A 24,319-nucleotide genomic window follows, 5' to 3' on the forward strand; every position below is an offset into this window, starting at 1 on the left:
GAGAACTGTTACTATTCAGTATTTTGGGTCCTTGGTTGGAGTTGCTGTACGCGCCCATTTTAACAAAGATGGAGACACGAAGTTCGCAGGGTGAGCCCGCCACCCAGGTGTGTGCCCTCGGCCGAAATCAAACCCAGGACCCTTCCGTCGGAGGTTCCCATGCTCTAACCACGGATCCAAACCAGCCGGGGTGGTTTAGTTAGACTTTAAACCCTCATTTGTGTATAATGACCAGGACTTGTTTTCCACTTTTCCACTGTTATAAATTAGGCTGAGCATCGACCTAGGATCCAGGAGATCGGGGTTCGATTCCCGGTCAGGGCACATGCCCGGGTTGCGGGCTGCAGTGATCAGTGACTCTCTCATCACTGATGTTTCTATCTCCCTCTCTCCCTCTCCCTTCCTCTCTCTGAAATCAATAAAGATATATTTTAAAAATAAATAAATAAATTAGGCTGAGACATATTAGTGAAAACATTCAAGTCTTATTTTCAGTAACAACATTGGAAATATTTTAAGGCTACAGATCTCATTTTGTTTTACATTTAAATATCCGAATTGAATGAAAATGGATATTTTAGTACGGTAAGTCTGTTTTTGCAGAGGACTAAATGTTTATTTTCTTTTCATTGTTACAAGTTAACCTCATGGTGAAAACAAATGTGATTCTGAGAACATTCTTTCTTAACGACAGCTCTGACCTTGTTCTGGTCCAGTGCCGGTTCCCGATTGCTTTCCATTGACAGGGGAGGTTAGCATACCAAGCGCAGATTCCTAGTTTAATGCCCCTTGAGTAGAGTTGTTTTTGAAATTTTCATGTGCATAAGATTCCTGGGGGTTCCTGGGCATCCCCCGCAGAAGTTGTGATTCAGTGGATCTGGGGTAGGGCCCAGGTTGCTGCCTTGTAAGAGCTGCCGCCAAGTAAAAAGTTATTCAAAGCCGTTGCTCTTTGAGTCCCACTGTGAGAAGTACCCATAACCATTTGATCGAATTCTTTCCTGTTTTCTTTTTCTAGGTTCCTTTCCTTCTTATTTATTTTAAAATATATTTTTATTGATTTCAGAGAGAGGAAGGGAAAAGGAGAGGGAGAGAGAGAGAGAAACATGAATGATGAGAGTCATTGATCAGCTGCCTCCTGCTCACCCCCTGCTGGGGGTTAATCCTGGAGCCCAGGCATGTGCCCTGACCGGGAATCAAACCTCCATCTCTTGGATCCTATGTCGATGCTCAACCGCTGAGCCATGCCCGGCCGGGCTCCTTCTTTTTTTCAATAGGCTCCTTTTGTTAAGAAATTACCCACCATTCATTCATTCATTTATTTAGTTATTTTTAATTCTCACCTGAGGATATTTTTTCCATTGCTTTTCAGAGAGAGTGGAAGGGAGAGGGAGGTGGAGAGAGAGAGAGATTGATGTAAGAGAGACACATTGATTGGTCGCCTCCCGCATGTGCCCCAACTGGGGCCAGGGATCGAGCCTGCAACCGAGGTCATGCCCTTGGCCAGAATCAGACCCAGGACCCTTCAGTCTGAGGGCTGACGCTCTAACCACTGAACAAAACCAGCGAGGGCTGTCTTTGCATTTTAACAGCAAAAAATGAGAAGCCTTACATTTTAAAGGTTAGTCTGTACTTGTGGAGTTTCCGTGTGGGAAGGGGGACGTTTTTGTTTGTTTTTAATCTGTAGGAGCTTTTTCAAGCTCCTGAAGCCACACCACCTAAGTGGCTATGACTATACTTCTACCCAAGGTTAGCACCTTAAGGTAATTCCATCTTCAGTTAAGTTCAGAGTGATTTATAAATTATTTCTAATCTTTAAAACACTCTACTCATAGCAAACAGACAGCATTTCAACCTGTCTGACAGCTAATGAGACAAATGCAACATCCTAGAGAAGTAAGATAACGTATTTGGAAACACTTGGGAGAGCGGAAATGCATTATACAAGCAAATTTTTGTTGGTAAATTGCTGCAGACCCGACAATTTAAGCAGTGCCACTAAATTTTTAATCAAGGTGCTAATTTATAATGGATAAGGAAAGTAGGAGAAGTTAATACTGAGATGTTTTCAGAATGAGCTGGGTGAAGAATTCTGATATTTCTTTACTCGAGTGCCCAAGTTAAACTGTCATTTTGATCTTTTCTGGTTCCGGGTGTTTGGGAATGGAATATAGACCAGTGGTTTTCAACCAGTGTGGTGCAAAAATTTTTAAAACATGCACTACCTGACTCTTTAGCTAAGGGCACTGACCTCTTTTCCCTTAGACTGTCAAATAAAAAAAAATGACAACAGCCAACAGAAGAATAGCTGTCTGGTGGGAAGGAATCAAAATTTTACCTATTTTTTTGGTCAGATTGGCAAAATGTGTGCCATGAGATGTAAAAGGTTGAAAATCACTGTGATGGACGTCCAGTGCCCAGCACCAAGGCAAAAATGTCCACATTATATATATAAGTTCTCATCCGAATGGGCTTCTCATTGATGTGATCACTTCTAAGAGAAAAAGGAAGGCAGCTCTTCCCTGATAACACAGGTGACTCGAAAGAAGCGGTGCCAAGGGAAACAGCCCTGCAGGGTCCTGGTTCTGCGGGGAGCCCTGCCCATAGACTTCCTCAAACAGACGAGCTTCCTGAGGGAGCAGGATTCCTGAATGGTAATCTGACCAGAGCACTAAGTGACTCCTCTGGTTAAAGTAGACTCCAGATAGAGGAAGTACTAAGGTCAAGATTTGTTGACTACAACTCAATTATGAAAACTATTCTACTTCCTAGTATTCAGATATTCAAGAGTCCTGAAAAAATGCAGTATTATGTGACTTCCTCAATTATGTAATTTGTTTAGGTGTATGGGTTAGGAAGTACAACTATGGCTCCTCACTTAGATTTTATCTGATTTTTATATCAAAGAGAGTGTTCCAATCTATTATGTTTGTTTGTTTTTCTAGACGAGAAAAGCATTGAAGTTACCAAAAAAAACCCCCAAAAAACCAAATAACCCAACCCAAATTATTTTATTATTTTTTTAATTATAGGGAAACCTCAAGAATTTACTGATTTCATGAAATAAATAGTGGCCTTATTCGTAAAATATTCACATGGGCAATTGTAGACTATATTTTCAGTATCGTAAGATATTGCTCGCTAATTGTACCAGTAATAGAAGCACATTGTCCTACCAATACTTAGTCTAGTTTTTTCTAAATGTGTGAGTAGAAATGTTAGACATGGTTCTCCATCCAGGGACCAGGATCCGTGGTTTACCGAGGGTGGGGTGCAGAGTGGAGCTGCCAGCCTAAGCAGAGGGAGAGATGGCAAATAGGCACATTTAGTTAATAGGGGAATGCCAATTGAAACCAGAAGGAGATATCATTATACAGCTATTAGAATGTCTGAAAGGAAGGAGACAGACCATGCAGAGTGCTGCTGAGGATGTAGGGGAGCTGGGGCTCTCACCCACCGAGCGTGTCTGATATAAAATGTTACAACCACTTAGGAAAACTGCTCACAGACAAACTTTTCAGCCTCCACGGTTGTGTGAGCCTCTCCCTCCTAATAAGTCTCTTTCTATATTTCTCTCTGTATATGACTGGGCCACAAATTCAGAGCACTTGGGTAGATGGACACATAATATTTTGGGGGGAGTCAAAGATGACCCTGTAAGGGGTCCTGAGGGTCCTGAGCTGTTAGAAATATTATGTGTCCATCTACCCAGTTGCTCTGAATTTATGGCCTGGTCATATACAGAGACTGTTGCTTATTTGGGGGTTTGGGGGCAAGAGGGTATGCCATCCCACCTGCTCACACTTTGGTTTCTGTGCCCTCTGCTTCCCAAAGATGTTACGTGATAAACACAGTGTGACTAATCACATACACACTTTCCCAGGGTTCAGTCCTCTTTAAGATACTGTAAACTCAGCTGGACTCCTATTTGCTGAGTCTTTAGTTCAAATAATGAGAAGACTTGGTGGTTCTTTATTGGTTGTAATGACCCTGGTGATGGCTTTTCTACCCTGTTCTTTTACTTAAAACATGATGACTACTCTGAAAAAACTCACCTTTGAGGTCAAGGCAGGAAAGCATTGCAGATCTCTCATCTCTCCCTCTTTTGATGAATGCAGGACATGGTGCCTACTTGGTTGTGAACTGGTCAAGCATAATAGAAGCCAAACTTTGAAATATTGTACACGCGGTGCTTTGCATTCTAAAAGCCTCCTTTGCCGTCCGCTTGCCTCCCTGTTCCTGAGATGTGCTAATGTGTGCCCGAGTCTGAATTTATCTGTGAAGCACTATATATCTGAATACCCAGATTTCCGAAGAGGCAGCAGAACTCGCGGTGGAAACGAATGGTATTGCTGATTTCTCGCCTGACCTTGGCCAGCACGGAGCATATTTGGCCCTGAGCTCTCTTCTTTGAAATATGATGTCCTAAGCATAGTACTACAAGCTGGCACGGAATCCCTAGGCAGTAGTGTCCCAGAGCCTCTGTCTTTCATCACCAGACTGTACATCCCGCACGCAGAAAGATCTCTTCTCCATATGTCACACGGTACCATACAGCGATGCCTCACTCGACAGAGGACATTACAACAATTAAAACTGGACATCCTCTGATGTTAGTATACAAGAATCAAGATAGTCATACTTTTAAAAAATATATTTTTAGTTTTTAAATTACAGTGGACATACAATATTATATTAGTTTCAGATGTATAGCTCTGGGATTAGACATTTATAGAATTTACAAAGTGATCACTCTGATAATTCTAGTCCCCATCTGACACCATCTGTTGTTATTACAAAAAAGATTTTCATACTTTTAAAAAAGATTAAAAATGTGTCCTCTGCTCCCCATGTCAACCGGAACCATTTGTTTGTTCGACACATCACCACACAGTTCTTGTCCAGTGGGCCTAGTAACTGCAAGGCCTGGGGGGTATATGGTTGAAATAAAAGCCGTGGCTTCTGTACTGGGGAGACCTGGGCAGAACTGACAATTCAGTGATAAGCTGGGTGGTGGAGGAGTTCGGGGAAAGGAGAGATCCAAGGGGGTTTGAGCAGTTAGACGAGGTACAGGGGAGGCCCTGAGCTGACGCACTTTGGATGAATAGAGGGTAGGCTGGGTGAGGGTGGGTGGAGAGACAGAGTTAAAGTTAGGTGTTGAGGGTGGGATATGCAGGAGACGGTGAGCAGACCTCTCCTTTCACACTGATGATGAGGCTGGCTTGGTTCAGGGTGAGGCCAGGTTGGCAAGAATATTGATCACTTAGTAGGGAGTTTGGAATTTTGTGGTTAAAGACAGAAAGCCATTGTCCTAGCCAGTTTGGCTAAGTGGTTAGAGCGGCGGCCTGCAGACTGAAGGGTCCTGGGTTCAATTCTGGCCAAGGGCACATATCTCTGTTGCAGGCTCGACCCCCGGCCCGGGTTGGGGACTGGGAGTATGCGGGAGGCAACCAATTGATGTCTTTCTCTCTCTCTTTTTCTCTCTCTCTTTCCCTCTCTCTCCCCGCCTTCCACTCTCTCTGAAAAGCAGTGGAATAAATATCCTCAGGTGAAGATTAAAAAACAACACAGTAATGCAAGCTCAAGGACAGTGGACAATGGTTTTACCTAAGGTATAAATCGATTCTTGAGGATTGCCGAGGATTGGTATTTATCCACAGAGCCTTCCGGGTTTGGTTCCATCTTCCCAGGCTCATTTCCTTTTGTGTTAATCAGCCAACCTTCTATTTTAGCAACAGAGAGCCTGGCGTTTCTCAGGCTGGGCTTTCTGTCTGGAATTCCATCTGTCATCCACTCTTCCCGACACACTTGTGTTCTCTTGTGAAAAGAGCTTCAGCTCAGAGACCACCCCTTCTGCACTCCTTCTCCAGCACCCACCTTCCCTTAATTATTTGTGCCTTTCCTTCTGCTCCAAAGCACTTGGCACAGACTTCTCTAATAACACCCATCACATCGTTCCCTAACCTGGCATTTAGCTGACAGACTTATCTAGTAAATCAGTGGGCCACTTGAGGGCAGAGGTTGCCATACGTTTATGCCCAGCACCTGCATGTAGCTCCTGTAAAATGGTAGCCATTTGTTTAAATGCTCTTGAATGTATGGGTGGGTCCCTCTCCATCTCCACCGAATGCCGAGGACTCGTGAAGTCCTACCCAGTAAATCGTCAATGGGTGAAAATACAGTAGCAGTTTGTATAACATGAAAATCTAATGACATGAAATTTTGCACATGGAGCTTAAATGGATAGACCAGTAAATTCATTGGCTGTTTTGAAGAGAGTTAGTTTGTAATGTGAATCATCAGATCACTTACCCTGCTGCTGCTTTGCTGCCTTGGAGAGCAAAGGACTTTTTACAACTGGAGGAGGGATACAGCTCTACATTGTCAAGTTATGATTCTTTTCTCTTATGGGGCTATAATTTCCATATCTCATCATTAATAACACCGATTTTGCTGCCAACATATGAATAAAACTCGCAGCTTTTTACTTTTCTTTATTCTCTCGCTCAGAGAGGTGGTTATTACGGCTTTTGGGAAGAAATGGCTGGTTACTGTAGACATTTACATAATAGTTCTTTTTTGGAGAGGAGGAATTCAGAGCTTTAAAACATGCAAACCTCCACCAAATAAAAATTACCAGTTAGGAGATGGTCTCTTTTTCTCCTTTTTTTAAAAAAAATTTTTTTTGGTATTGATTTTTAGAGAGAGAGGAAGGGGGGGGGAGAGAGAGAGAAACATCCATCGTCTGCTTCCCGCATGCCCCCCACTGGGGGACCCAGCCCACAACCTGCGCATGTGCCCTGACCAGGAATCGAACCGGCAACCTTTTTGGTGCACAGGACAACGCCCAGCCAGCTGTGCCACACTGGCCGGGGCGACATGGTCTCTCCTTTAGTTTGTATGAGATGCAGATATCCATATTTATGCCTTCGTAGTTCAGGAAGATGTATTTCTCTCAAACATCATATGCTAGCCGAATGTGATATTTGCAGTTATCTACAGATCACGAACTTGCCTGTTATTTCCCCCCCTCTGTAATTAAATGCCATATTTACACCTTTAATCATGATAAGTGGTTTTAGAAGTTCAGGCAAATTATCTCGCACTTTCAATGATACCAGTTACCTGACCTTCAAGCAGGTATGGAAACAGGGAAGCAGTCGGTGTACCCAATGCCCAGTTCTTTATTTTTGTTAGCTTTTCCTTAAACTTAGCTAGAGGAATGCTAACAGCCAGGAATGATGCCAACAAGATGTAACTCTGAGAGAAATCTCTCCAGAAGAAGAAGCACTGAATCCCTGTTGAGCCTCTGCTTTCTTTTCTTTAGGGAAGCCTGGGGTGTGGGCCGTTTCCTCGCTGTTGTGGACATTACCCTTTTCCACATGTTTCAGTGCATCGGGAAAGCTGTGGGAGCCGGCATCCCGGAGTGTGCGGAACCTGTGGGCTCTCCCCGCACATAGCTGGGGCCGGCTGCCTCTCAGGAGTGAGGCGTGGACTGGCAGTGAACGCAGCCCACTGAGGAGAGCGCATTGGTTTGGGGGCAGGAATGTTTTCTGACTGCTTGATACTGAACTTGCAGGCCACTGTAACAGCCAACTTTTTTCTTTTTTTGCACTTTGCCTGGATCTTCTACTTAGCGATTTAAGAGCAGAACTTTACATTTATTATAATAGTAAATCTCTTTTATGAAATTTCACAGGTGATTCCAGCCGGTTGAGGCAATTTTGGGTCCTGATTCTCTTTTCCGACTTGTTTACTGTCCCTCCTCTGTGGTGGTCATGAGCTTACCATCCTATGTCGCAGCGAGGGGTGGGGACAGGGCTTGTCGGAAGGGCCTGGACCTTCTGAGGCAGCAAAAGGACCTCCTTCCCCCTCACTCATTTCTTAATCCTTGATTTCTGGGCACCTAGTGACAAGATGGAAAATGAGATCATCTTAAGATAGTGAAGTGACTGTCAGCCCGCATGCTCTTAAGTCACTTTGCTCCTTTCAGTATTCTCAAGGTTGAAATGCAGTCCTCTTGGGGGCAGTGGCAGTGTGTACGGGGTCACTTTCCATCTCAGTCAGCATGCTGCTCATTCCTACAAGGGGAGGTTCAGCTCTCGGGGATGCGTCCAGAAAATTCTAAACCCCACCACTGGAAAACATCCCTGGGAGACGGATGATTTTTAACAAAACGTTTTCCTATTGTGGCACCTCAAATAGGATGGTAGAACTGAGGGAACTGGGGCAACACTTGGTTATGCAATTTTTTTCCCAAGACAGCTAAAAATATGTTCTCAGCAGAGAATTAGTGAATTATAGTGATCTGATGCTGAGCAGTTCTGTTTTAATTAGGGACATTTAGCTCACTAATACAATGTCACCACAATTCGAAGGTAGAGAAGTTCCGCTAGAACAGCTTAAATCGATAGTCTGTTTTTTAAATACCTGGCTAAGTATGTTAAAAAAAAAAAGGAAGTACTTATATGGTTAGCATTACCATGTAATAGCAACCTTCAGCCTTTAGTTCCGGGTGGGTGGGCTCTTAGCTCTGACTCGCCTATGAACCAGGGAGCTGCTGGGGAAGTGTTATCTCTTAGCCAGGGAGCAGTTACCATGAAAATGCTGTCTGCATGAATGCATTGGTTAATGAACTACTTAATGGCATGGAAGCTATGCACAGCTGTACTTTACAAAATCTGACAAATTTCCATTTATAAAACACGATAAATCTGATCATTTCACAATGAATATAATTTTCTAAAGTAAGACGCTAACTTTCCTAGTTGCACAAAACAATGATAAAAGAACTCATTCCGTCCCTCCCCCTCCAGTATATGCTGAGAGCATCGTATGTTCCAGGCTCTGTGGCATATCTAGAGGAGTTGCAGATGACCATGAGATAATCTTGCACTGTAGGAACCCGCAGACCCGGAGGGGAGTCAGAGACTTACATAGCACAAAGTGGCCCATGAAATGATAATGCTGCTATCACGACCAGCGTGATAGCTACAGCTATATATAAAATATTGAAATACCTTTCTAAAGGGACCCAGTAACAATCTCAGAATTATTAAAGAGGAATGAAGGTGAGCTCATGTACATTAAAAATCTTAAGGGTAATGCTTTTGGTAAATCTTGATTTTGTTAGCTTTTATAGGATATTATTATTGTAATTTTATTTAGGAGGAAACTGAGGTGCAGAGAAGTTACAGTTTAGCTGGGATAATAACACCCGTTTCCTAGGATATGGTGGGTATTAACAGGAGTTAATGTGTTAATTTATATCCTGACTTATGCAGCAGATATGTCCCAAGTATATGTGTATAAAATAAAATTTTGGATTCCAACTCGATTTTAAGTGTGGTAAATGAAAAGATTTTGGGGGTGAGTGTGAATTTTTGTATAGAATGCAGGTACTGCATTCCATAGTCAGCTTTTAAGACCAAGATGGGTTATAGTCAAAATCACTGTTAGACCACAGAGCGTGAGATTTCACACACACACGCGCGCGCGCGCGCGCGCACACACACACACACACACACACACACACACACACACAGTGTTGTATGCACAGCTCTTGTATCTTCTGACTTTTCACCATTCATTGTTTATCACTTAATTCATTCTTTAATTTCTTCTTTGAGTATGTTAACAAAGAAGAACCCAATTGCTGTTCTCAGAATTCAGTTTGCTCGCTATGGAAACGTTTCCCCCCAAACAGGCCTTAAAAATCAAATGAGGTGCACTTCAGATTCCAGCCACTACCTTTATGTCGATCATTTAAGGAATCACAATAATTGTAACAGTAGCCTGCACTTTTTACATTCTGAGCATGGAAGGACCAGTGCTAAATGCTGACTGTGCAACATCTCCTTCAGCATTTACCCACAAAGAGGGGCGCATTCCGTCTCTGACCCTCCTCCATTAAGACTTCAGGCTTTCATTCATTCACTCCATGAATATTTTTTAATTGGATATTTGTTGCTATTTGCCCAGCCGGCTTACCTCCAATTCTCTTTTGCTTTTCCACTTGAGTGTTTTTGTTATCATTTGTTTGTACTTCTAAATGTTCTCTTTCCTCTTCTTGACTTTCCCCCAATTCCATCTACCCTCCTATGTCTAGCTCGGACTCAACTCTTTCCGTAAATCCTTTACAGACCATCCTGCCTAAAAGACCCCTCTCTTTGCTAAATCCCGAAGTGCCAACACACACCTGTCACTGGCCAGTTGTTCATGGTGCTGATTTCTGTGGGGGCATCTTACTGATATCTTTTGTTTCATTTTCACAAGTTTGCCTTCTCTTTGCAACTTGGATAAGTTCTCTGAGATTGTGAATTACCGTTAACCCTTTGTGTCCCCTAGAATATGTAGTTCCTTAGTAAGTTGCAGGTTTCTATATAGCCAGAAAACTCAACTCCCAGCTGAAAGGATAGATCATATTATAGGATGGAAAACAGTCTCGTTTCTGTAACCTAAGAAGCATCATGTGCAACTGAAGGCTGGCTCACTGAGGAAATCGAAAACCTTAGCACAGAAGCCAGAACAGGTTTTCGGAGATTGAAAATAGAATATTTTTGTGATATTAAACTTCTTACTAAAATGAAGTCTGGAGAGCAATGACATACTCTCGAGCGTCTTATCCCAAGCTAGTATCTCTAGCAGGTTAGACCAGGCGAGGAGAAGGCACATAGGAAGATCCTAACGAGATCTGCTCAGGGAAGGATTTTGCTCCAGAGTGTTGATAAAGCAAATGAGGGAAAAAACATTGGACATTCTAAAATACCGAAAGACACATTCAGAGCCTCGTGAGTCCCTGAAAAATAGTGAATAGTGATTCAGCTTTCATTTGGAATTATTCATTCGCTCATTCACCCATTTACTCTTTTAATTATTGCCGAATCCTTGAGGAATGTTAAATCCAAGATGTGGAAGAGACAGTCCCTCCGTCTAAGCATCGGAGACAAGACGTATAAGCAAATAGTTACTATGCTGTCGAAGGCGGAATACATGTTATATGACTCGTCTTAAGCATATTACTTTGGATAGAGAATCTTTAAGTTTCTTGCTACCTGTAAAAATCCCACAAGTAGTATAGTATATTCACAGGGCCCTAAGAAACCCAGAGGAAGAAAGCATTCCTCACAGGGGAGAGATCAAAGGAAGTGGTCAGTGGAAATGATACCAGAGTAGGGCCTTGTTAGGCAATATTTTGATAGGCACCGATTATAATCATGATAATGACACTGACCATTTATTGAGTGTTCACTCTGCAGGAGACAGTATACCAGGTGCTTTAAAGTATATATTCTGGTGAGGAGGAGGAAGTGGGTAGAGCAAAGTTATCTATGAACACCCTGAAATTACTCTGAAAATTCTGTGTATATGTAAATTTGTACATTTTTATGGGGAAGAGTTCCAGGGCCCCATGGACCATGGACCATGGCAGAGAGAGTAGCACTTGTGATTCCTAGACTTGGAGAAATGCCCACGTTGGAGGGGTGGCAGGTGGAAAGAAGGAACCGTGAACAAAGAAGCTGTGAAAAGCCGAGAGCCGGAGTCTCCGAGGAGGGGAGAGCTTGAAGTAGTGAGAAGCAGTCGGTGTGGGATGGTCCACGGATTGCCCTCGGGAGCCAGAATGTCTGGATTTTATCAATCCTGGACCACCACCTTCTAGCTGTGTGACCTCAGGCAACTTATCTAACCTCTCTGAAGCTAAGACCTCTGCTGTCTAAATTATCTGTTCTGTGTATACTTAAAATTTCTTCGATGATTTTTAAAATGAAGGGCTTACCATGTGTTGAGTGCTTTCATTCATTTACTCTCTGATGTAATACAGATTTGTTGAGCCTGTATAACTGGCCACTGGGAGAACTTTGGTGAAAAGAGCAGGCAGCCATGCCCTTGTACTCACAGCAACCTACGGAAGAGACACCGTTTACTCTAGGGGTGATAGAGACCTCCTGATGGAAAGAGGAAGGGTGTAGGTATTTCGGGCAGGCTGTTCTAATGTTATGAAACTAAGAGGGCTTATCAAGTAGTAGAGCATATTTTCAAGTCTTCTTCCAGAAAGATGACATTTGGACGATCAAGTAGTCATTCCATTGTTAATGGAGACTGCGGTTTTCACTGTGGTCCACACGGTAGATTCCCTTTCAAGGATGCTCTAAAATGAGTGTACTTGTTTTTCACTCAAGACAATTTGTATCTCGTGTCTTTTTCACTGATTGTCCTTTTTTCCAACACCTATAATTTTATCTATTTGGCAAAAGTAATTGATTGCCTCCATGTTTGAGCCCCTTTTAAAAAGGAGATAAGTGTCCTTGTGAGAGAGTTTTCTATTAATTAAGTTCCTTTTGAGATAATTGGTGACTGTTGTAGGTAAGCATTAATTTACATGCAAATTGAGTTGAAAAACCATAGTACTGAGTTTCAGATCAGAAGTTTATTTGTTTTTTTATAGGTACATTTCTGTTAGTATCATTTAAATGGACCATATAGAACAGTGGGTTTTGCTCAGTGCTGGATGTTCTTATAAGAATCCCTTGGGGTTAGAAACAGATATCACTTAAGGGAGACCTTAAAATATTGTAAATTTGTACTAATCGACCTGCTCTATTAATTGAGTTTTATTCATACTAGGAACCATTTTTAGTTTTTCTTTGTCTTTCTCCCCTCCTCCTTTTTTGAAAAGTTTTGAAGAATTGGTTGAATTGACTGTTGTCTGAGTCATAATGTAATTTTTGCAATTTCTGAAGCAAAGGCACCTTACTGGAGGAAGTTACTTTGCATTTTAGTTTTATGCAATCAATTGTGAATATCATGCTCAAGAATTTTTGTATTTTCAATATAAAAATCTTTATTTTTACTTGTTCAGACTTCATTACCAAATTATACCATCCTGATTAGTTAGATGGTGTTTGGGCCATAGATAATAAATATTTTTGTGTGGCCCCCAACAATACTGACATGATTGCTCAAATGGAACAGAGTTTAGAGGAGATATACCTCCCAGTTATAAAAATCTGTATTTCATTAAAGGTTAATGCATTTATCAGAGCAGGCATTCATAGGAAAATGCCTATGCTTTTACCTAAATGTGCTGTACACACATATAGGTGTGTATATGTGCAAACTTGGGCCAGAGGAGGAAACCTTTTCCAAGTAACATTGCAAAGAGTGCTGTAGACAAAGATTCAAAGATTGAATTATTTTTAAGAAATTGACAAGCTGATTCTAACATTCACAGGAAGCGCAAAGGACTCAGAATAGCCAAAACAAGTTTAAAAAATAACACCAAAGTTGGTGAATGAATACTACCTGATTTTAACATTTATTATGAGTTACAATAATCAAGATAGTGGGGCATTGGCACAAAGTTAGACAAACAGACCAGTGGGACAGAATAGAGTTCAAAGATGGATCCACAGATAGACAGTTGATTTTTAATAATGGTGAAAAGGCTGTTTAGTGGAGAAAAGGTAATATTTTCAACAAATGTTATTGGAAAAATTGAATATGTATATGTAAACAATGAACTTCTATTCATATCTTTAATCGTATACGAAAGTTATGCTGGCTCTGTTTCCAGCTGATAGTGACCTTCAGCACTCTGCTGTGAAGACATGTGAGGTGTTTACCAAATACACTCAGACCTTGTTAAAATGTTTCCGTGGAATAGTGCCGCTGACAACTTGTACATAAAAGCGTCTACTGATAGACACATGACTTTTGGTCAAACAGTTAGGATGCTTTCTTTGAGACTATTTTTGGTTACATATTTATATGCTTGTATTTCTGATGTGATTACTACTTAAATCTCATTTATAAACTTCATTCCTTGTGTATACAATTCTATTGGGAAATAGTATTTTCATTTTGCAAATCTCAGACTTTCTGTCGTATTTTTTTGGATTGAAATGTGATTACTTGAATTCCCATGACCAAGTCTAGTCATTCCACTTTCAGTTACTCGGATTTTTACTTGGCAGATAGTCTTATGTTTTTGTCTTATTAAAACAAGAAGTGACATTGAGTCACTGGTTGTTTCTGAATTTGTACATTTAGTTACTCTTAAATAATATTGTAATTGCTCAGTTATTCAAGAACCTCTTTCTTACTTTCAGTTTCTAAACTTAGCTGATTATCAGGAGGAAGCACCAGGAGGTGTGGGTAGCCAACATTAATATGACCAAGTCTGTGATCTAAGGCTCATGCATTGCAGGGTCAAGGCCTTCCTAGTTCTGTTTTAGACTCAGATATACACTCTGGGTGGCTGGACTTTTCGATCTAGAGTAAAACATAAAGCTACAAGCTAGAATGGGAATACGACTTACAAACAGATGCATCGCCAACAGCAGGAAGTGACAACTGTCCTATAACTGGAAGTTTGTACCCTGTGATCACCTTCACCTATTTCCCCAAACCCCTGCCCCTGGTAATGACCAATTTACTTCTTGTTTCTGTGAGTGTTTTTGTTTGTTGAAAAGTTGTTAAGAGAGTAGATTGTAAAAGTCCTTGCCACTCACACAAAAATGGCAACTATGTGAGGTGATGGTTGTGTTAACTAGCTTTACTGTGGTAATTATTTAGCAATATGTCCAAAAATAAAATCATTACATTGTATACCTTAAAAAAAAAAAGTGACTGCTGTCACCCTGATAGCAAGGGAAGAGACAAAAAAAGGCATAAAAGAGATAAAACAATTTTTAAGTGAACAAAGTAATCTAAAGCAAAAACCATTGAAATGACAAGAAATATTGAAATTTTGTACAGAACATTATTTAAGAATACAGGAAATGAACACATACCCAATTTCTATAAATCCCAACAGCCATTTGTCAGTACTTGCCTTGTCCTTTCTGCAGCTTTTAACACTATTGATTCTCCCTCCGCCTGGAAACACACTCTATTCTTTTGGCTTCCATGATGCCACATGCTCCTGGTTTTCTCTCTGTCTCCTTGGCCTCTCTGCCCCTTTTGCTGACACATTATCTTTTACCTCGCCTTTCAAGCTTGTGCTGACCCAAGGCTCTCTTCTGGATCATTTCGTATTTCTCCTTAGACACTCTCCTCTGCTCCGTGGCTTCAGTTACAACTCAGGCACCCATGACTCTCACATAGACAGCTCCTGGGCTAAACTCTAGACTCCTGTTTCCAATGGACTGCTTTAAACTCTACTTGGATATTTCAAAGACATCTCCAATTCAGTACGTCTAAAGCCATGTTTATGATCATCCGATTCTCACACCCACAGACCTCAAGGGCCCTCCAGCATTTACTTCATGACCCATTCACTTATTTACACATTCATTTGTTCTTTAATTCAACAAGTATGTATTGAGTGCCTCATGGATGCAATTCATTGTTTTAGGCGCTGGGAGTACAGCAGATAATGGTTCTGGTTTTCCCGGAGCACTTATATTCCAGTGTGTGAAGATGGGCAATACAAACAGAAACAAAAACAAAAACAAAAAACTTGAGATAGCAATTATGTGCGTTAAAGAAAATAAATTGGATGCTGTGACGGGGTGTGACTGAGCCGTGGCTTTTTTTTTTTGCCCTGGGAAGGCAGCCTGTCTAAAGAGATGGTGTTTTGAATGAGAAATAAATGGCAGGAAGGAGCCACACAGGCAGAAGGGGGGAGGGAATTCCAGAGGAGCAGCTGCTGGTAGAGAGGCCCGGAGCTGGGAACAGACTTGGTGTGCAGCTAAAGCGACCTGAGCACAGTGGGTGCAGATAGTGTTAGAGACAGAGATCAACAGGGATCAGATGGTCCTCGACCGTGTAGGCCAGGGGCAGGCATTTGGAATTTGCTTGCGGCACTGGAGAACCAACGAAAGGTTTTAAAAAGAGGAGCAGTGTGATCTGATTTGTGTTATAGGAAGATCTCTCCAGCTGCTGGTTGGAGAATGGATTCATGGAGCAAGAGTCGAATCAGAAAGACCGGTTGGGAGGCTTTATGGTAGTCCAGGCGAGAGGCGGTGTGGGCTTAGGGGGAGGATGGCCATAGGGGGAGCCGTGAGAAGGTGTCCAGGAGAGCAGAGGGAAAGAGGGGTGCAGCCATAGCTCTGGGTTCTGTTTGGTTTGAGGACCTGATTCAGTGGTAGCATCAATAACTGAGCTGTGGAAGACATGAGGAGGCGTAGGTATGGGTGCGGGGAAGAGAGGGGAGCGGGGATTTAGCAGTTTGGTTTTGGACATGCTAATTCTGAGACATTTATTAGAGGTAGTAGAAATGTATTAGGCAAGTAGAAATGTCAATTTAAGTATTAGAATTAGACATAATTGTCTAAGTCTGGAGTTCAGGGGAGAGGTAAGTGCTTTGGACATGAATTTGGGGATATGTGTGTATAAATACATTCTCTTTCTAAGGGCGAAGAGATTAGATGAGATCAACTAGAGAGAAGGTAGGAATGACAGAAGAGAAGCAGATCTAGAAGGAAGGCTAGAGAGACTCCGATATTCAGACGTGTGGACGAGAAGAGAAGGCACTGAGCGGTGGATGTGGGGAAGAAGCCGTCAGTGAGGAGGGAGGAAAACCAGGAAAGCTGGAATAATGTGTGTGTGTGTGTGTGTGTGTGTGTGTGTGTGTGTGTGTGTGTGTGTGTGTGAGAGCAGCAGAGGAGGTTTCCAGGAAGAGGAAAATCATGCCAGATGCTGCTGAGACTTAGAATAATTACCCACTTTGCAGTTTTTTGCCAAGTGCTTGGCGATCTTCTCACTTAGTTTCAGCATTTGGAGTAGAGTTTATCTCTTGATTGTGTCTCCCATGGAATCTACATGAGTATGAAATAGAGTTGATTTTTGTTACACCCTTTGAGCGCCTTTGGAAAAATATGAGACTAAATTGAGCTATGTAGGTATTACAGCTGCTGATCGGCTGATGGTGATTTTGGATGCTTAACGTGGAATGTTCCATACAAATCCCTACCACTGGGGGGACATCTGTCAAACGCTGTCCTCAGTCTCATGGGCCAGCAGCACTCCAGTCACCTGGGGCTGCTGGATCCACATCGGTAGCCTCAGCCTCATCCAGGCTTTTGAACCAGCCCAGCTCTTAAGCAAGGAAACCATGGTGAAGGCCATGGTGGAGCAGTGCCTATCAGGGCAGCGTTGATTTCATCTCTCTTCACCCTGAGGCCTCTATAAGTGACTGTGCATGCTCCAGAAATGGTTCTGGCCTGGCTGGTGTGGCTCAGTGGTTGAGCATTGTCCGCTGCACCAGGAGGTTGCTGGTTCGATTCCCGGTCAGGGCACATGCCCAGGTTGTGGGGCTCAACCCCTAGTAGGGGGCGTGCAGGAGGCAGCTGATAGATGTTTCTCTCTTGTTGATGTTTCTCTTTCCCTTTCCCTTCATCTCTCTGAAATCAATAAAAACATATATATATATATATATATATATATATATATATATATTTTTTTTTTTTTTTAAAGAAAAGAAACAGCTCTGCCTCCCTTCCATTCTGTGACTGAGTTCGCACCTTGGTTTTCTGTCTGGTACTGGCTGGCTCACTTGGGTCTGGAGTTTGTTTTGATCTCCCACTGTGCCTGGGAGTCCCAGAGCCCTGATCGTAAACCCTAGTCTCTGCTGTCTTCCTGGCACCTGCCTTTTGTCCTCTGTGAAGTCCTGGCTCTCCTTCCACCTGCCCCATTGTTCTTCACCCCCCAGCGAGACTGCTACCTTCCACCCACTGCTGGGCTTCCTCCCCCAGGTACACTGTTTGCTTCTTTAGATTCCCTCTTTTCTCCTGTTTCCCTGAGCGGCACAGTTGAGTTCCGCCCCATATCTGGGTCATACCTGCCTCGCCCTGCTGCTCCCTCAACCTCAGCTCTAGGACCTTGCCTTCATTTTGGAACGGCTTGAGGGCACGATGGGATTGCTCAGTGGCTTCAGAGTGGACAGCTTTAAAGAACCAAGAAATCCATGGACATTCTTTACTCTAAGTGTGATCAGCGCCAGGGAAGCCCAGTTGGGTCAGATGTCAGCTCTGCCTGGGAGGAAGTCTGTCTTCAGTGTGTTCACAACTAGATGCTCTCAGCAGCGAACCGGCTCGTTGCATGGGAAGCTGCTTCCTGTTCATGTGGCCCACGTGCTCCGTTTCCATTGGAGCCCTGTGCTCACAAAACACTGCTCTTAAATCATTTCAGAAAGGAGACTCCAGCTAATGTATTGGGGACCCCAATTCTTAGAATAAAAGTGGACGAGAGGTTCATGCATGTGTTCCATATTAATTCCTGTCTACTTACCCTTGATTAATTGAAACATATGCATGGTTTTTCCCCAGGGAAGGGGCATATTGGAAATATTTAAATTCTGACGGTCACGCTGTGCTTTTCACGGACGATTGGAACACTGCCCAGGCATAAACCGTATCATCCTTCCCCCAAACACTTTCTCAGTTTTTTAACCCAGTGTAATTTGTTTTTCCTGACCCATGGAAATGAAAGTGCTACAATATTTTAAGGGGAAATAAAAATAAAATAGAGCGATAGCTCTGAATTTCTAATATCCTCTTTCCCCCAAAATAATCATTCTTTGATATAAAAATGTATCTCGATCTTTGCTTCGAATATAGGTTCTTTTTAACATGAGGGAACCAGAGAAGATTTTTAAAACCAGGAGTCTCATTTTTTGAAACTGGAAACTGTGCCTTTCTATGAGAAAGAACTTATCTTAGAATCACAGGTGAGGTTTGTTAGACCTTCAGACATAACAGTTTACCATAGTATAAAAGTCTCGGAAGACACACATTTATTAGCTCTTGAAGAGTCTAGCTATTGATCAGCTAGTTCAACCTGTTTTGAAGGATACTTTATTTCCCAGGAGGCTCTTTGGGACCCATAGAAAAAGGATTCTGTGGTTCTAGCCTTTTTAGGTTCTAGAGCCCAGTTCCACTGTGGTGGGGGTTGGGGTCCTCACAACAAGCCATTCTCCAACACCAACTGGGTGTCCTACCATCCAATTCAATTCTGACACTATTTACCCAGAGGTAGCATAAGATTCCACACAGGTTGAGGGCCCAGTCCTATAAGACTTCTCTGTTCCCTGCCACCCTGATTTCAGCCACCAGCCCCAAGCACAGGCTTCTGACAGACTGGCTACAAGTTGGAGGTTCCAGTTGCGCTCATCCCCCCCCCCCAACTCAGGGTGCCCATTGCAAGTCCAGTTGGTCACCTGTACTTCTGGCCGACTGGCTATAAATCAGAGACTCCCATGACCTTCTTCTCGGGTTCAATCAATTTGCTAGAGTGTCTTACAGAACTCAGGGAAACATGTTACTTACCAGATTACTGGTTTATTATAAAAGATTACAACTTGGGAACAGCCAGAAGGAAGGGATGCCCAGGACGAGATCTGTGGGGAAGGGCACAGTTGCCCTCCCACTGTTTCCCTCTCCTTTACAACAAAACTCCTTGAAAGAATTTCAAGAATTGCCTGTGACCAGCCTCCCCACCCTCTCCTCCCATTCCCTCTTCAGTCTGTTCCAATCAGGCTGTCGTCCACCCCACTCCACGGTAACAGCTCTTGTGAACCCGCTGAAGGACCCTCAAGTTGCCCAACTCCAAGACCCATTCTTAGTTCCCATCTCACCTGACGCGTGGGCTGCATTTGATGGAGTGGAAGGTCCCCTTCCCTCAGAAAACGCCCTCTTGGCTTCGGGCCACCTGTCGAGCTTGGTTTTCCTTCTATCTGGCTGACCACCTTCCTTCTATGTGGCCCAGCACTCTGACCTCTTCCCCATCTCCCTCTCCCACTCAGTGATCTCACCCACTCGCCCGACTTGAATGAATTCCAATGGTATATCTCTAGCTTAGTCTTACTTCTCTCTAGGTGGCTCTCACATATCCAGCCCCGAAGGCATTTTATTTTGTGCTAATTATAAAAAGCTGCCCTTTTCCTCAAGCACTCCACTGCCACCTTCTGGGAAGTTTTCGGAATAAACGTGCACCTGTCGGATGTCTGTGAATGAGATGGTGCGTGGCACAGCTGCACGACCCTAAGCATTAACCGCGTCCGTTTCTCCACTGAGCGGCTGTGCAAGGGCATTCCCGGTCCCCAGCTGGGCTCCTGATTCCCAGCCCCCAGCCTTCCAGCCTCTTCACTTTCGTCTTTTCTGTTTCAAAGTTCTTCCCCTTGCTGAGGTCAAGCTTCTTGAAGCTATCCTCGACTCTTCCCTTCCTCCCGTAGTCCACCTTTAATCCATCAGCGACTCCTGTTGGGTTTTTCCTTCAAAATCCATTCGAATTTAACCAGGACTCCCCACTCTCATGGCTGCTGCCCTGGCCGGAGCCCCATCATTGCTGCCCAAAAGCCAGCTCCCCCCTTTGCTCCTCATTGCCTGCTCTCAACGCAGCAGCCACAGTTACCTGTTTAAAACCTGGGTCACATCTTGTTTGCCCTCTGTCCCATACCCTTCAAGCGGTCTGATCAGACCTCATCTCATACCTCCTCCTCTGTGTGCCCTGTGCTCCTGGCACAGCGGCCTCCTTGCTGTTCTTGCCATAAGCCAAGTGCCCGCCTGCTTCAGGCACTGCCGGGATGGTTTTACTTGGAGCACAGCTTGCTCCCTCCTCTCTTGAGTCTTGGATCAAATGTCATTTTATCATATCAGGGAAGCCTTCCTCAGCCACAGCATGTAACAAAGTCACCCCTCTCCGCCAGCATTTAAGGCCCCCCTTACCTCTCAATCTTCTCCATTGCACTTATTGCCTGGTGCACTCACACACATTGTTTATTGTTTCTCATCATTAGAACTTAAGCTTCATGAGGCTAGACACTTATTTTTTCCCCCCTCTGCTACATCCTCAGTTTCTAAAACAGTGCCTGCCTGGCAAGTAGGAACTCAATAAATATTAGGTGAAACATCCAGGCATCCCTAAATCTATCTGTGGTATCCTATCCTTAAAAAGACCCACAGGTCTGAGATGGTCCTGCACAATCGTCATCTCTCAATCCCAAGATAAAAGCATTTTCAGGAGTCCAGGAATGAGTTTAAATCTAACTTGAAAATTGCATTGATTTTGCAGCCTTCTAGAAGGGCCTGCGTTTCCTACAGAGAAAGCAAGTAGGTGCCATCTAGTGGCAACAAGAGAAGATCACGTTTGTGTTACTTAAATTATCGGTGAAAACGTAGTCGCTGATTCAGAAGCTTATTACTTCTGTGAAGGTAATGCTTATGATCGTCACAAGCCCTTAAGTGTGCATTTACCACAGAGTATATTGATCTAGAAAGTACACTTCCATTTCTTCTAAATTATTTATGACTCATTTATACTTATTAATTTTTGTTTTCTGGGATTTGCCGTCTTTGGTTCCTCTTTATTTTTCCTATTATTTTACCCTCTACTTATTTTAAACTCTGGCATTCACATGGTGCTGACCTAGCCATTGAGTGGGTAAATACAGGCTCTATCTTCTGAGAATTTACATCCTAATAAAAATAGCCCCTATGAGGGTAGATGTGTGAAAAGCTTGCCAAGGGATGCAGTAACTTCTTAAGACCAGACTTCCGAAGCCTACTAAAGGCTTTAATGTTGAGCAAGTCTCCACCATTGGGCAGTGAGCTCTTGGAGTCTCAGTGTGCTGTTTTTCAGAAAATGCACACGTAATGATATGGAGAAACGAAGATAGAAACATTCATGCCCATTGACAGGAGAGACAGAAATTAATTATAGTCTCTGCCTGTCAGTCAAACTTTCCAATGGTTGGGTCGTTACAGTGCTCGGTAAGTTAAAGCGGAAACTCATTGGTCCACTTCTGCAGCCTGTGGCCTTCCCAGGCCGGAGGAGCTGGGGTGGGCCTGGGCAATGTGTACTGCCACCAGGAGGCCCAAGCAGAGATCAGACTAGCAAGGGAGGGCCAGGCCTGGGCTGGGCGCATGCGGGAGGCAACCAATCCATGTGTCTCTCTCACGTTGATGTTCCTCCCTCTCGCTCTCTCCCTCTCTCCTCTTCCTTCCCTCCATTCCACTCTCTTTGCAAAGCAATGGAAAAAATATCCTTGGGGGGTGATTAACAACAATAACAAAAAAATTACAGAAGTTGGTGTGGTATTTTGAATAGTATGTTATAAAGCTACATTATGCCACGTATTTTTTTCTTTTTAAAGAATAAAGCATATTTTGTTTTTAAATCTTCTTGCCTTCTGAAGCTGTATTTATATAACTTAGCATTCCATCATAATAAAATGTTGATATTGGACAAGGATTGCTAATAGGATTAGTAGATGGGCTTTGTGTGTGCCCTCCATCTAATTTCTTTGACAGTCAGATGCTGTTGTGTTTTTTTTGGTCATTTCAGGGACCCAAATTCTCTTTAAATTATTTAATAGGCTAGCATGTTTAAGGACTGCTTATCGTACTTAATTGCTTATGTGAACATTAGCAAATTTAACATCCTTAGCGTTTGTGCTGTGCTTAATATTTCTACAGCATTAACTGTGTTTGTTTGTGCTCCCATTTTGATGGTTTAAGCGACAGTATTGGATACTGTGACTTGTAATAAAAAAACATTGTTTCCTTATAATTATTGCAAGAGTGGATGATTTTGGGTTGTATTAATTTGTCTTTTTGTAGAATATGCTGAATTTCTACATTGCAAAGGAAAAAAATTTACAGATTTTGATGAAGTTCGCCATGAGATTGAAGCAGAAACAGACCGAGTGACAGGAATGAATAAAGGCATCTCCTCCATACCCATTAACTTACGTGTCTATTCCCCGCATGGTAAGTAAAGTGACAACATTCCAAATTCTTGTCCTCAGAAATTTTGACAACATTAATTAGCAGGCATTATTTTGTATAGAAAATGGTTTGTTCTCGCAAAAAGTACTGGGTTCCTAGGATAGTGTTTGGATACGGCCGTAAATGCTGTGGTCCAAAGAGCTCATAGATTTATTTATGGGGAGGCAGGAGGAGGTGACTTTTTAAAAGATCAGAATCAAGTAAGTAATTTCTTCATGTTTATTTTAAACTTTTAGAATTCCTAAGAGGGATGCATGAAAACTTCCACTTTCCAATGTCTTCATTCTTTGCAAAAATCTTAGCGGTGCTTGGTACTGTGGTTGGGTCTTCCCTATTGGACTTTCTTGCAGCCTGGAGTGTTCTCTTCATTTTCTTCCTGAGCAGTCAAATGCAATTTGTTTTCCAGACTATCAGCAGCAACTTATGGTCTAGACAACCGACTAGGTTGTGGGATGTGGAATAGCCCCTATTTAGACTACATTTTTAGCAGGGTCGATTTTAACCTGTAACTTCCCATCCAGCTCTGTTGCTTTTCAAATGGAACCCAGATGAAATGAGCTCAGTTACGATGTCCCAGGAAGAGTTGGAGCCAACACTCTTTCATACAAAGAGAGAGCAATAGCCAGGTCGGGGCTGGAGTCACCGAGTCAGGGGGAGTTTCCTGCTCTCCCAAATGCTGCTCTGTGAGACTGGCCCCCACGGCAATCTCATGGCACCGTGAGTGGCTAACAGCTTTCCAATAGGCTAAGTGGCTAACCCCCTGTAAATAACATGCTATGCTTTAAAGGGACGGACAAATCTTACCCTGAGAACCTGACACTGTTTGAAGGTAGTGTCCTGCTTGAGACTGGCAGCCAGTGTCTGGACATCTTACCGGTTTTTACTTATAACCCCTCAGTTATGTACCTGACAGCTCTCTGAGAAAACTGTCAGATGTGCAGATCAGTGCCTTTCAAATTATGTGAAGATGACCATTTGGCACAGCACCGTCATATCATAAAAATGATGAAAACTTGCAAAGCCGTTTCCTGTTCTTTGCTTTTTATCTACACCCCTGAGTTGGGGTTATTTGGATGCATCATCTATAAAGCTGAGCTTTTTCCATTTCCAAGAAAGTGACAGGAGATTCTGCACTGTTGGTATTTTTTAGCATTGGAGGGACATGTAAGGCTCCTTTTCTTTTCCACGCAGTGTTGAACCTCACCCTGATCGACCTGCCCGGGATTACTAAGGTGCCTGTGGGAGACCAGCCGGTGGATATTGAGCACCAGATCAGGGAGATGATCATGCAGTTCATCACGAGGGAGAACTGTCTCATTCTGGCCGTCACCCCCGCCAACACTGACCTTGCAAACTCCGACGCGCTGAAGCTGGCTAAAGATGTTGACCCTCAAGGTGAGTGTGGGGCCCTCAGGATGAAAGGGAAGTCGTTGAAAATGTAGGGTAATCTCAATTCTCAAAGCTCGAGTTCATTATTCATTAAATTCACCATTGCTAATATTGTTAGAGCTTTTGTATTTAAGACGCTGAAAGAGAAAGAACCGGGGAATAAAGCCTAAACCTGTGCAAATAAGTGTAAGATTAACTGAGATCTA

General features: G+C 42.9%; 1 protein-coding gene across 6 annotated transcripts in view; it reads left to right on the forward strand.

Moving 5' to 3' along the window:
- DNM3 (dynamin 3) overlaps positions 1-24,319 on the forward strand; it is a 352,871-nt gene that overhangs the window by 48,102 nt on the left and 280,450 nt on the right. For all 6 annotated transcript variants that reach the window (XM_081120434.1, XM_081120436.1, XM_081120431.1 and 3 more), the window contains exons 3-4: positions 22,557-22,706; positions 23,916-24,119. In XM_081120434.1, the coding sequence (XP_080976560.1) occupies positions 22,557-22,706; positions 23,916-24,119 (354 nt within the window). The remainder of the gene's footprint in view (positions 1-22,556; positions 22,707-23,915; positions 24,120-24,319) is intronic.

This window comes from Miniopterus schreibersii (genome assembly GCF_964146895.1).
Source record: "Miniopterus schreibersii genome assembly, chromosome: 19".
NCBI classification, from domain to species: domain Eukaryota; kingdom Metazoa; phylum Chordata; class Mammalia; order Chiroptera; family Miniopteridae; genus Miniopterus; species Miniopterus schreibersii.